Below are 12,500 nucleotides of genomic sequence, written 5' to 3' on the forward strand. Positions count from 1 at the left end.
CTGCCGGCTAAAAAAAAAAGAACAAAGCTGTGGAGAAAAGTGCTTTACGAGGACCAGGGTGTTCCAGACAACTATGTGGACGAATCGTTTTTGGATGAAATGAGGAAAAACTGTGAGTATGAAGGAAATGGGAGAAGTGGCAGACTGTAGGAAAAATTAATAAGCCGAAATTATTATCTTTTTACGAAATGCCAGTCACACTTATTTCTGAATAAAGCTTAAGAGGGTAGTTTCTAAAGAAACTGTGGTGCTGCATCGGTGGGGAAGCGAAGTAGCACACAAAAATTTGGTTTTATCAACGGAGTTGATGTGATTGACCACCGGGCCCTCTTACCTAACGCTCGAAACGTCAGCTTTTAGAATCTCTGTACCGTGGTCAATTTACAAATATCAACTCCGTTGATAAAACCAAATGTTTGTGTACACTTATTCCTGAACGTTTGCTTAACGTTACGTATTAAATTTTACTGAGCATTAATATAGACAGCTGTAATTATAAGCTTGAGCAGAGCATCTTGCAACTTAACTCAATCACTATAAAAGGAAAGGAAAGTGTTAAGTCTGCTAGCGCTGGAGCACTAATTGGGGACACACTGTAAACTGAAAGTAACAAATTAAAGCAAATGAAATGAAATATTGGTTTTTGAGGAGAGGAAAAAACTGAAGTGCCCAGAGAAAAACCTCTCGGAGCAGAGTAGAAATGAACAAATGCAACCCACATTTAACACCGAGCCTGGGAAGGGAACCCAGGCCACATTAGTGGGAGGCGTGTGCTCTCACCACTATGATGTCCCAGCATCCCTTAAGAATTCAAAGCGATATTTCTCTACAAGGAACTGGTTATGTTTAAAGTGGTACTATGACGAAAATTGCATCTTTCCTATCTAAGCCACTTTGAAACATAAACAAGTAGTCTGCTTGAGAAGAAAAATGCTGTTTACTTTTTTCAAATATCTCTTTTCGTTCCAGAGATATTCAAGTTTTTAAAATATGCAAATTAGCCAAGTGATGACGTCATACACTCAACCAAATTTTGTTCAAATATGAAAATTTTGTTCAGCCAATTTGTATCAGAAATTTTTGATTTTTTGCAGTAAGATTCTACTAAATGTTCTCCACAATATGAGCTTAACAGTTCTGTTACCATGGCATCATACTGGGTTCCAGACCTCCCCCATATTATGAGCTTTTCTGGCCACCTGTGGCGTTCCATTTTGATATTTGCCTACAGCACTTCATATGCATGATCCAGCAAGCATATAAACATGTTAGCACGACTTTGTGGCCTTGTTTAACATTTTTCAAGCTGAAAATCACTAACATATTGAAATCAAGTGGGTGGGGACTGGAAAAGAGTGAGTTGCCATGGGAACATAATTTTTTATAGCCATAGGTGTGTTTCCCGCAGAACTATTAGACTACCAAGTTTCAATGGTCTGCGCTGTAAATTGGCCAAGGTAGCTCTATTTATATACTCAATATAATATTGGGTTGAGTGTATGACGTCATTAGTCATCTCAATTTTACCCATTTTTCAAACTTAAATATCTCCGGAACTAATGAGGATATTTGCAAACGGTAAATGGCGTTTATGTTCTTTCATGGAATTCTATGTGATACACTCAAAAAATCAAGGGGTAAAAATTTGATCATAGTACCACTTTAAGGACGACAGAGTAAAAAAAGTATGGAATACTGGCTCTTCCTGATGGAAAAAAGGGCGAAATTAAACTCATACAGTAAACTTAAGAAATCAAAATGTCAGCAAAGAAGATGAAGAAAAACTTGAGAAGTTATTCACACAGTTCTCAGCTAGAACAATAGATATATAGATGTATTTGTCCATCATTAATATTAGCTGAGCTTGAACAAGAACAAGAACAAGAGGCAAAAGGAGTGTTATGGCAGCAAGTAGTGCATACACTACCTGCTTTGTTGTACCTTTTAGAAATACACCCCAGGCTGATTTGAAAATACAAGCTAAGTTGGAAGGGGCAGGGTATACAGCATCTCCTGTGGTTCTCTGCAGATGCTCAAGCCATGGGAATTCTCCAGCACAAACCTTGATTATGTTTTGTTTGAGATTATAGATTTTAGAGAGATTGTTTCAGTGAAATGAGCAATTTATGCAGTTTTTGGCCCATGACACATCAAACGCCCTAGGTCACCACCAGTTGATAAGCAAAGTCGTCTGACGTTAGACACTCTAATAAAATCTCTTAATGGGTTAAAGAGGCCTCAAGAAAATCCTTGCTTTTAGGTGGGATTTGAATAAAGTCTGTCTACATGGTCAGAATAATTATGTCTGCAGGAAAAATTGAATTGTCTGAGAATTTCTTGAGACTGCATGAGTGAGTGGTTATTGTTTCGTGCAAGATATATTTTACCTCTGGACTATATACACAGGCATTTGTGTTTTTGCGCTAAAATAGACATATCAAAATTGTTATCTGTAGAATCAAAACGATTTTTCAAAAATCATTATTTTTGTAGTAAACACAAGAACCTATCAGTTCTGGTCAGTTGTGTGGGAATCTGGAGCAGTGTCCCAACAAATTAGCAGGTGCATATTATAATATTGTTATTATAATACACTTTTTATCTTTTAAAAATTAATGTTCAGCAAGACTCTTTGTTCAGTGTAAAGTGAAGGCAATTATCAGTGTTATTGTGCTACCCTGATCGCATACTGTAGTTTAATAGCCCCTTGTAATTAGAGTCGCATGCATTTTGATTGAACCTTGCAAATTTTTCAATGTGGCAGACTGAGGCCCAGTGGTTAGGGCGCTTGCCTTCAGACCCAGTGATCCTGGGTTCAAAAACTGTAACAGTTCTGACTAGTTAAATTGAATTTTGATCCTGGAAGTTGCTTGTTCAACTTCTCGGCTGTAATTATATTGTAAATAGCCAACTGGTTTGCCTGCGGCCAGTTGGGATTCTTAACAGTTGGAGGTGTGCTTGTTCTGTTGTGTCTTGATTGTGTTTCATCAGCCCTGAAAAGCCTCTGTAGGGAGTGGTCAATTAAGTACATGTATCTAGTAAGTAATTCAGTACGAATATGTTTTTCCTTTGCCTTAGCTATAGCCTAGAATGTATGCCATTTTTGTAATCTAGTTTAGATTTCTTGTAGCATAATTTGTTTGTTTTAGTATCACAGTATGTCTGAGTAAAATAATTTGTATGAGTAATCAAAGAAATTATGGTATACTGTAACTTTACATACGGTACTTCATTTGTTGTTTTTAATAGTTGTTGGACTGAACAGACTCCCTTTGGCTTTTTTTGTTTGTTTTAGTATCACAGTATGTGTGAGTAGAGTAATTTTATTGAGTGCATGCATGGGTCATTTTTATACTGAAATGTTTGGAAATCAAAGAAATTATGGTATAACTTTACATACATGTAAAGTAACTGTACTTCATATGTTGCTTTTTATGCTTGTTGCACTAGACAGACTCCTTTTGGCTTTTTTTAGTGTTGCAATGTTTGTCACAGTCTTTGTGTATATGGATCTTGGTCTTTTATCGCCGTCTGTCTTACTTGCACTGGCCTCAGTGCTAACTTTCATTGGCTATGTCTTGTTTGATGCCCTGGATGGTGGAAGGCTGAGATTCCAATCTGAAAGGACTAGTAAGTGGTTTTACTGTTTCATGCTCTTGACTGCAAGTATATCAAAAGTGAAAATATAGACGAGGGCCTGCAGCCAGGATGAATCATCTTAAAACTAACAAATTGTTCTCTGGTTAGGAGTATTAAAAGGCACAAACTTTTGACTGCCAGAACTGCAGTCTTCATTTAACCTATTCAAGACTGCAGTTCAGGCAGTTGAAAGCCTTAATATCTTCCATGTTTATAAGTTCTCTGTGGGACGTTAAAGAACCCACACACTATTCGAGAAGAGTAGGGGATGAAGTTGCCGTTAGTGTGTTCTTTCCAGCAGAAGTGGCCATCTTGGCGTAATGTCTCTAAAAAGGCTTGTGGTGTATTCATGAGGCCACCAAAGCAAAAAAACAGCCATAAGTCAAAAGGAGTGCTGGGGCATGTAGGTGTAGAGGTATAATTAACAATTATTCTACGAGGGCAATGCAATGCACACCCTAACACCCTCCTCCTTTTTTGGAACCTCATACAGCAAAAATAACACAACAAAGACTCTTAACTTCAGTATATTTGATAAGGGTAAGTAGCATCACAGTCTTAGGCTAAGGCATCCTTCAGATAATACAATGCTGAATGCACATGAATGCCTAACTAGTGTGTTTAAGCTGCCAGAACTTTTTTGGTATGGCCAGTGTTCAGAGAGAGTTATGAATACTGCAGTGTCAATGCGGTAATCACAAGTTTAGGCGGACGTTAGCCCTACTAATGGAACTGGGCCCACACAAGGACAGAGAAAAACGCTGACCTGGGTGGGAATTGAACCCACGACCTTAGGGTTAGATCACTGCTGCTCTACTGACTTAGCTGCAAGGTCAGACGGGAGCAGGTCGCTGGAAATTTACGATGTCAATTTCACGGCAATAAATATGTACAAGTACAAAGAAGGGTTACGTTTTTGCAAACGTTGGCCATGTACATGTAGCACTAATACACTGTATTTCAACTGAATTAACTATTGGAGGGTAATTTGAAGTGCTATTTTCTCCCCATGTAAACCATGTGAGCGTTAGCCCGAGCGTTAGGGGTGGAGTTCTCGGGCAAGTTGGAACTTGGTTGAAGGCCAGCCGTGGATAATTATCTTCTTCAGTTCACTCAGGTTAGGGTCCTGTGATGTGGAGTATTTGATATCTTCCGAAGTCTGCGAGGTGATCCGTGGGTTTGGCAGAAGGCTGTCAATTACAAGGCGAAATACTATTTGCTTTGAGTCATTAGTAGTAGGAAGTGTGGCCCTTGGGAGCCTATCAGCCAAAGAGAGTGAAGTGCCTTTTTGATTAGTGACTCTGATATGATAGCGTTGAAGGCGCTTCATCATATTTTGGAGGCGACGAGGAGCTGCATGGAGTGGTTTTTTAAAGATTTTTTCTTAGGGTTGGTGATCAGACGGGACAGTGATTTCACGACCATATATCCACTGGTCCCATTTGTCGCAGGCTGCCACAATTGCAAGACATCCCGACAGTCTTTTTCCATCTGAGCTCACAGCCCTTTATTTGGGCGTAGTTTGCAGGAGGTGTTCGCAACGGGCTGGAGATGACCCGAATCATCTGGTTGGAGGGCAGCACCAAGCTCATTTTGCGACACATCTGCGTGAGGGGTGATAGGCTCATTGACATCAAAATAGGCTAGGCAGGTTGAAGCTCCTTAGCTTTTCCAAAGGCCTTTTCGTGGATGTCTGTCCAAATGAATTCTCCGTCTTGTTTTGTGAGGTCGAAAAGGGGCTTGATAGTCGTTGATAGATGTGGGCAGACGTGACTAACTAAAGGTAATTAACTGTGCCATAGAATCGCATCAGTGCATGTTTGTCTGTGGGAACTGTCATGTCTGGGGTCAGGTTTTACACCCTCTTCAGAGATAACGTGGCCCATGAAGGTGATATTGGAGAGCTTGAACTTTTTTCGGGTTGAAAGTGAGGTCCCTCTGACCAGCCCGGTTCATTAGGGTGTGAATGTGTACATCGTGGTTTTTGTCGGCCTCATCTTTGGTGTGGCCTTGAGCCAGCTACACAGTAGACGCCTTGCAAGCCATCCAGAGCTTCATGCATTCGTAGCTGGAATTCTTCTGAAGCACTGCTGTTTCCATACTGAGGACGTTGTCAGCAGTATCTGCCCCAAGGTGTGTGCGTGACAGCGCGGTGTAGCAGCTGATCCAAAGATAACTCGCCATTGGTTTGCAACCCTGACCTCAAACAATAGCTGAAACAATAGAAAGAATGACATATCATTGTTTCCTGCAAGGGTTGGGAACCAATGGCGAGTAATCCTTGGATCAGCTGCTACACTACTGGACAGCGCACAAGCTGGCTTTCTCTGTGAGTTTTATCTGTGTGAAGCCATCAAGAGCATCGAAGATGGAGAAGTTCTTGTACCTCTTGCCTGCAAGTTGAAGTTGTATTTCTCGAATAGTTGGTATTTGGTAGCGTGGAATGATAATGGCCTTGTTCAGAGTCTGGCTTGGATCCAGACATAGACGTATTTTGGTTGTGCCATCGGGTAGGATCCTTCCCACGGACTTGCATGTTGCTGCACCAATTGGTGGGGTGGTCAACTCTTTTCAGTTTCCCACTTGCCACCATTTTGTCTAATTTTTCCTTGACCTTTTTCAATTTTGCTACCGGTATTCTGTGTATGCCAGCGTGGCATGGGGTGACTTTGGGATCTTGATTGAAATCTCCGTGTCTCAAAGTGAGAAGGTCCCTCACAAGTGAGGGTGAGTTTTCCTATGGGATGAACGGCTTGGCCAGAGTCAGGGTGGATCCTTGCATAGGATGGTTCCAGGAAGTTGGTAGGTGATATCTTTGCTGGCGTAGACAGAGTATGGAAGGGTGTTACTGGATGCATCGGAGTCTACTTGTATCAGTTCCTTTACTTTTTTTTCACAGTGAACAGAGATGGGGTGCCAGGCGAAGGATTTGCCCTCCTTATGGGTGGGAGGGGTTTCCGTGGTCGGCAAGTATTAAGAAGAAGTGGATGACATAGTCATCATCATCATCATTATCATCATCATCATCGCAGGGGAGGTTCACCGGGAGGGGGGGATGTCCTCTCAGGTGGTGAGCTGTTTCTCTGCGTTTGACAAGTGGGCGTCTACCAGGGCTCCTTTGTTTCCTTTCAAATTCTGCCTTGAACCGGTCTTTGGGGGATCTGCACACTTACGAAGGTGGCCTGTTTTTTTCGCGGAGCGTTCCTTAGGGGATGTCTTGGGCCTCCACACCAGCCGTACTTTGCTCGCGAAGGAGGGTGAGGTTCGCTTGTCATGTGATGAACTTGTTCTTCCAATGACAGGCTGGCAGATTGCATGATGGCTATGTTAGTGTTGTGGGCAGCTTCCCAAGATTTTGCTCGAGCGAGCTGTTGTTCAATTGTGTACGCGGTTTTACCGTCCTTTTTGTGGTGATGCAGGATTAGTTCCCTCAAATTCTTGTTGTGGACTCCGGTGCATAAACGGTCCCCTATTAATTTCTGTAACGGATTAGTCATATCTGCATACCTGGTTTTCTTGGCCATTGTTGGAATTCTTGTTTCGAAGTTGGTTATAGATTCCGAGGGTTTTTGTGTATAGTTAAAGAAAGCGAGTCTTCGTGGCATGACATCGTCTTGGCCAACAAAGTGCTCTTCAAGGCGTGAAAGAAGTGAAAAACGCTAAGATGGATGTCCTTTATTAGTTATAATCCCATAATGCAATGCACAACCTAACAGAGTCGCCGAATCCTGTTCTTTTCTTCGCTGTCTTTCATACGAAATTGAGTTGAGTTTTGGCTTCAGTTCTCCTTTAATTGTAGTCCAATGAAACACAAAGGACAAGATTAAAGTGGGATACTGCTAATGACGATTATTAGGCCCTGAGGTAAACACCTATGATCCTATTGCATGGGTAACGTGCTAATTGTAGAGCACTTACAGATGCAATGTCAATCATCATGTACATCACTGTCAAATTTACCATGTGGCGCGATAATGAAAACCGCTGGCCATGGAGTGACTCCCCGCTTATTTCCCCGGTAGAGGATGCGAAGACTGTGACTCCTGGTCATTAGGCAACGGAAAAACTCAGTATGGATCTCGAACTCGGTTAGTAAGAGGTATTTTATCTTGCGCACTTGTATTATTGTAGGAATGGATGACCTCAAGACTTGTTTGTTGGTGCTAATCTCAGTACTTGTGTTATCTCCTGTTTTAAAAACCTTGACGGATTCCATAAGCACGGACACGATATACGCCATGACTGTAAGTAAAGTCCCTTCAAAGGTATTCCTCCTGCAGCATGATTTTGTCTTTATTATGTTACGCGGAAGTAATTGTTGTGAAATACTGTCTTTTGATAGAAACTCGCCTGGATGTTACAGGATATAATTCCGAGAAAACACAACCACTAAACTTTAACGGGTAACATGCCTGGCTTTCCCACACTGAACACAGGGCCCCATGGGATGGCCAATAACACGGTTTCCGGTTGGTAACGATCTCCAACAACAACAACAACAACAACAACAACAACAGCAAGTTTATTTCTTTCTCAAAAAGGTTAAATAACAATTAAGAGCGAGCTGCAGGTAGGATAGCTAATCGAGTCAAATGCACTACAGTAAAATGTCAAACAGGAAAGCAGGAAACGGCATGATCAGTTAATATTCCCAAGAACTGAATGTTGTTGTTTGAAAGTTTCTTGTTCATGTGATAGAGCACTTTCAGTTGATGGTACCATTTGACAGAAAAATCGCTGCGAATTTAAGGGTGCGTTCGATTGACCGTAATCCGGAATAGGAATACATGGAATATAAGTTGGAAATCCTTCGTTTTTGCGGAGATTCACATTAAAATTGTCAAACATTTGTTAAAATGCTATTTTAAACGTAAATTTATCATCCTTGCAGCTTCGAAATGCGCCAAACATACTTTTTTAGTCATCACTCCAAGTATTCTTATTCCGGAATAGGGTCAATCGAACGCGCCCTAATTTTCTGCTTAGGGGAATAGTTGGATATTTTCCATCAAAAGAGCATGATTTAGCAAATGGTGCAGTGAAATAGTCCGGTTTTTCGAGTTCGCCATGACCGCTGAATAAAAGCACTGAGAGCGCGTTTTTACAGCTAGGGTTAACCTTCATCTAAAGTGAACATATTCACAAATTCCAGCGAGAAGATGACCTGTTTACAACTCTGTCTACTGTTTAATTTTCAAATTTTAGGCAGCTTCCCGCCGGTTTTTGTGAATACTTTACATTAGGTCGAGACTAACCCTGTATCAATGTGTCATTGGTGTTTGTATTCAGCGGCAATTCTAAAATTCGAGAAGGGTCTATTTCAGTCAGTAAAGCTGATAGTATTTTCTTGAGGTTATCCCTTCCTTAAAAGAGGTCGGTGAAAATGACTTCCCTTTTTGTTGCCTAACTGGAAATTAAAAAAAAAGGTTTCCATATGCCGATTCAGTACTAGTTTCAAACATAGTTACGTAAACTACGATTCAAAGCTAACAGTTTGGAGATTGTTTAAAGCGAAATAGCACTATAAATTTTAAGAATAAGCTTTTTATTTCTAAAAGAAATCTATTCGACTGCTTTAGAGCAGCAACTCAGAACTATAGACAGTTTTGCTCATCGATCGATGTCTCAACTACGCACCTCAATCGCACCTTTTTAGGTACCAGTTAAAATTATTAATACTAACCTCCTGTACATCTTCTAGAAATTGTTCTTCCACGTTTTCGTCTTCTTCTAAAATGGCCATTATCGCGTCGAAATCGTCTGCAAATATGAAGTCTCGGTAGCCAGACACCATGTTTCTTTATACCTTGTTTATACTGATCACGAAGCTTCTGTGCCCGGTCGTGATCACGTGACGGTACGGTTCAAACTGCAATCGCAAACAACGGGGCTTCCTTCTGAAGTTTGCCGCCCTTCCTAACCATCTCCCTCCATTAACTATGTTTCAAACAATTGCAACATGTTGCCGAGTCAAAATTCGCACGAAAAATCGTCCGCGGGACTATTCTACACGTGTTCGATTGTTGCGCGAAAAGTCGCCGTTGCAATTTTTCCCGTGCATGTAACACTCCCTGAACGTGATTAGGGAAAGGCTTATATTGTAATGCCCTTATCAAAAAGAAATGGCTGTCATGATTTTATTGAAATAAATGTATACATGTGAAGTGCGTGGGATAGACAACAGAAAGAAGTGATCATAGCATGCATTTACATGTAACTGGACTGAAGTGGTTTCAACGGGTTTCGAATCCATGACCTCTGCGAATCTACCAACTGAGCTATGAAGCCACTCAGTTGGGAGCAGGTCAATTTGTTGAGCTCATGTGTTCTGGTGATTTTTTTTGGACAAATGTAACCTCTGTTAATAATTTTATCATTTGTCTTCCTCCCATTTTCAGACCTTCATGCTGGCCATGAATTTACTTCTCTACGATTATGGAACACGCGCTGCGATGTAAGTGTGAATCTAAAATAAGCTAAATTTAAAGGAGTTATGCTTAAACTAAGAATAAATATCGCTTAACGACCGACTTCGAGGGCCTGTCTGTAGGTTACTGACCGGGAAATGTGAAAACCACGGGCCAAGATTTGAACTGAGAACAAACAAGGGGGGCGTATTTTACAGTTCGAGGCGATGAAATTAGGTTAGTAAGATATTTCACGAATCAAGATACAAAAAGAACTTTTAAGTTAAGAATCTGTAAAATATCATTATTTGAACTGTTAAATGGACATGGAAAGAAACTATTAATTAATAGGCAACGTTAATTCTTTTAATTGGCATCGGGCGAATCATCTTTGGTCCGGGCAAATCGCCTTCGGGCGAATCGACCGTAAATCCCCTTTCTCATATACGAAACGGAGTTGATAATGTAAATTGACCACCGGACAGAGATTCTAAAAGCTGACGTTTCGAGCGTTAGCCCTTCGTCAGCGCGAATCGAGTAATTATGGGTTGTGTCAAGTGAAGCTATGATCCTCGAAGTTATGAACGCAATTTTTGCAATCGTGTGTAGTTTTTGTGGTGGAGTAGGAGCTACGCTAATGGTAGCATGGCAACGTGAAAAACAGGAGTAGTACACATTAGTTAAATGAAAAGTGTTCGTTAATACCGTGGGGATTAAGGGTGCCGATGTGGAAGATGAATTTTTGTTCCAGATTCTTGCGGCTTTCCGCAGATAGCCATGTGTTTTTTGGAATGGTTAGGGAGATTAAAATGATGAGCGACTGGCTTAGATGCATCCCTTCTGCTTATGTTGTGTTAAACTTTTAAGAGTGCAATTTTATTCCAACCGTAAATGTTTCTTTGGGTGTGATAAGAATGAATGGAACTGTGGAATTGATTTCTTGACAGCGTCTGCAGATCCACGTCATTCAATGCGTCAATCTTTGCTTCAGTTTGTCTGGCATCCCGTCTTCCTTCTTCATGGCACGTGTTTGCAACTGTTACCTTTGCTATGCAGCTCTTCGCTCTTTTTCCTTCGCTGAGAAGACAGCTTAAGGTACTAAATGCGTTGTAAATCATCTTTCAGGGTTAATTCACAATCGATTGACGTCATTTCAGGGAGCTGAACTCTCCCTTTTCATAATTTTTATCTGAAACCTCCAAACCTTCAGGTCTCAAAGTTTTACTAGTTAAAACCTTGAAATTTGGATCCCAAACCTTGAAATTCGCAAGTGTTGAAAAACGGAATCAAAGATAGGCTCAATTACCAACCGCTGTTTTGGGAATGGAGCCCGAGCTCCTCCTCCCTCCTTCTCTTTCTCTCCGGAGACTTAAAGTAATGCTAGTTATGCTGAAACTGCCATGATTAGTTCCTTGTCAGCAAAGAGTTGCTGAAAAACTAAGCAAATGTCACCGTTTGAAAAAGGCAACCACAGACTACATCATTGATTATCTCAAGTAAGGCAAACAAGTACCTTACGTGGCACTAATTTGTGTTCATCAAAGTGGGCTCTTCTTGCCTTTTTAGCGAGATTCAGGAACAGGAGAGTATTCGATTTTAGTCCAGATCACTGCATCATTCCGCCATCTTGAACACGTGCAACCGGGCACTTTATGCTCTGATTGAGCATAAGATCGAGGGTTGAAAGGCTCGCGCCAGATACTCAATAGAAGCACGTCCAAGCAGTCCAAAACTAAGGGATCGAGTTTATTTTGGGACATTTTTGCTTAAGATCACAACTCGTTGTTAAAAAAAAAGAGTGAGATTTAGAAGTGAGACCTGAAACCGTGCGAGTTGGAAGGTGTGCAATATCACACTCACTCTTATTCAGTGACTGTTATTATCGATATCATTGTGTTTCCATAGGTGCAGCTTCCATCCAGTGACGTATTTGTAACATGGGTCTTAGTATTGGTTGCCATAGCAATGCTGTGGCCGCTGTCCCAATTGTTCGCAGTGCTGTTGGTATTGGTACACTTAGCTGTGACTTTTGTATGTCCGTTTTGGCTGATTAAACTTCAACGATTAAAAAAGTAAGGAGTATATAACATCTTTACTGTTGCCATTTTGCAATGCTTTTCAAACCTGTCAAAGCAACAACGACGTCGACAAGAGCGGTGATTCTGTACGCTCGACATAGGCTGTTCTCGGCGTGACAACGACATGAAGTGTCTAAATTTGAGGTTATGTTAGGGACGTAAGCTTTCGTAAACAATTTTCAATTTTCTCTTTAGAGACGGCACCGCCTTGTTAGCCAATGGGAAATCGGGATAGGGGGGCCTTTATATCCTATAGAGCGGTTTTCAATTGAGTGTCGTAAAACTAAAACCAAAGTAATTACTTTGGCCAATCAAAAAGGACGGAGACAATTCGGTAAACCAATCAAAACTCCAAGTAATTACAGGCGGCCGACAC

At 41.0% G+C, this 12,500-nt stretch overlaps 1 protein-coding gene across 1 annotated transcript in view; it reads left to right on the forward strand.

Moving 5' to 3' along the window:
• The window catches only part of LOC138029506 (phosphatidylinositol N-acetylglucosaminyltransferase subunit C-like), a 14,637-nt gene that overhangs the window by 138 nt on the left and 1,999 nt on the right, over nucleotides 1–12,500 (forward strand). The window contains exons 1-7 of the mRNA XM_068877226.1: nucleotides 1–112; nucleotides 2,494–2,563; nucleotides 3,476–3,630; nucleotides 7,771–7,883; nucleotides 10,038–10,093; nucleotides 10,994–11,141; nucleotides 11,952–12,118. The exon at nucleotides 1–112 is cut by the window's left edge and continues 138 nt beyond it. Of these exons, the coding sequence (XP_068733327.1) occupies nucleotides 1–112; nucleotides 2,494–2,563; nucleotides 3,476–3,630; nucleotides 7,771–7,883; nucleotides 10,038–10,093; nucleotides 10,994–11,141; nucleotides 11,952–12,118 (821 nt within the window). The remainder of the gene's footprint in view (nucleotides 113–2,493; nucleotides 2,564–3,475; nucleotides 3,631–7,770; nucleotides 7,884–10,037; nucleotides 10,094–10,993; nucleotides 11,142–11,951; nucleotides 12,119–12,500) is intronic.

This window comes from Montipora capricornis, chromosome 2 (assembly GCF_036669925.1).
Source record: "Montipora capricornis isolate CH-2021 chromosome 2, ASM3666992v2, whole genome shotgun sequence".
In the NCBI taxonomy this organism is placed as follows: Eukaryota; Metazoa; Cnidaria; class Anthozoa; order Scleractinia; family Acroporidae; genus Montipora; species Montipora capricornis.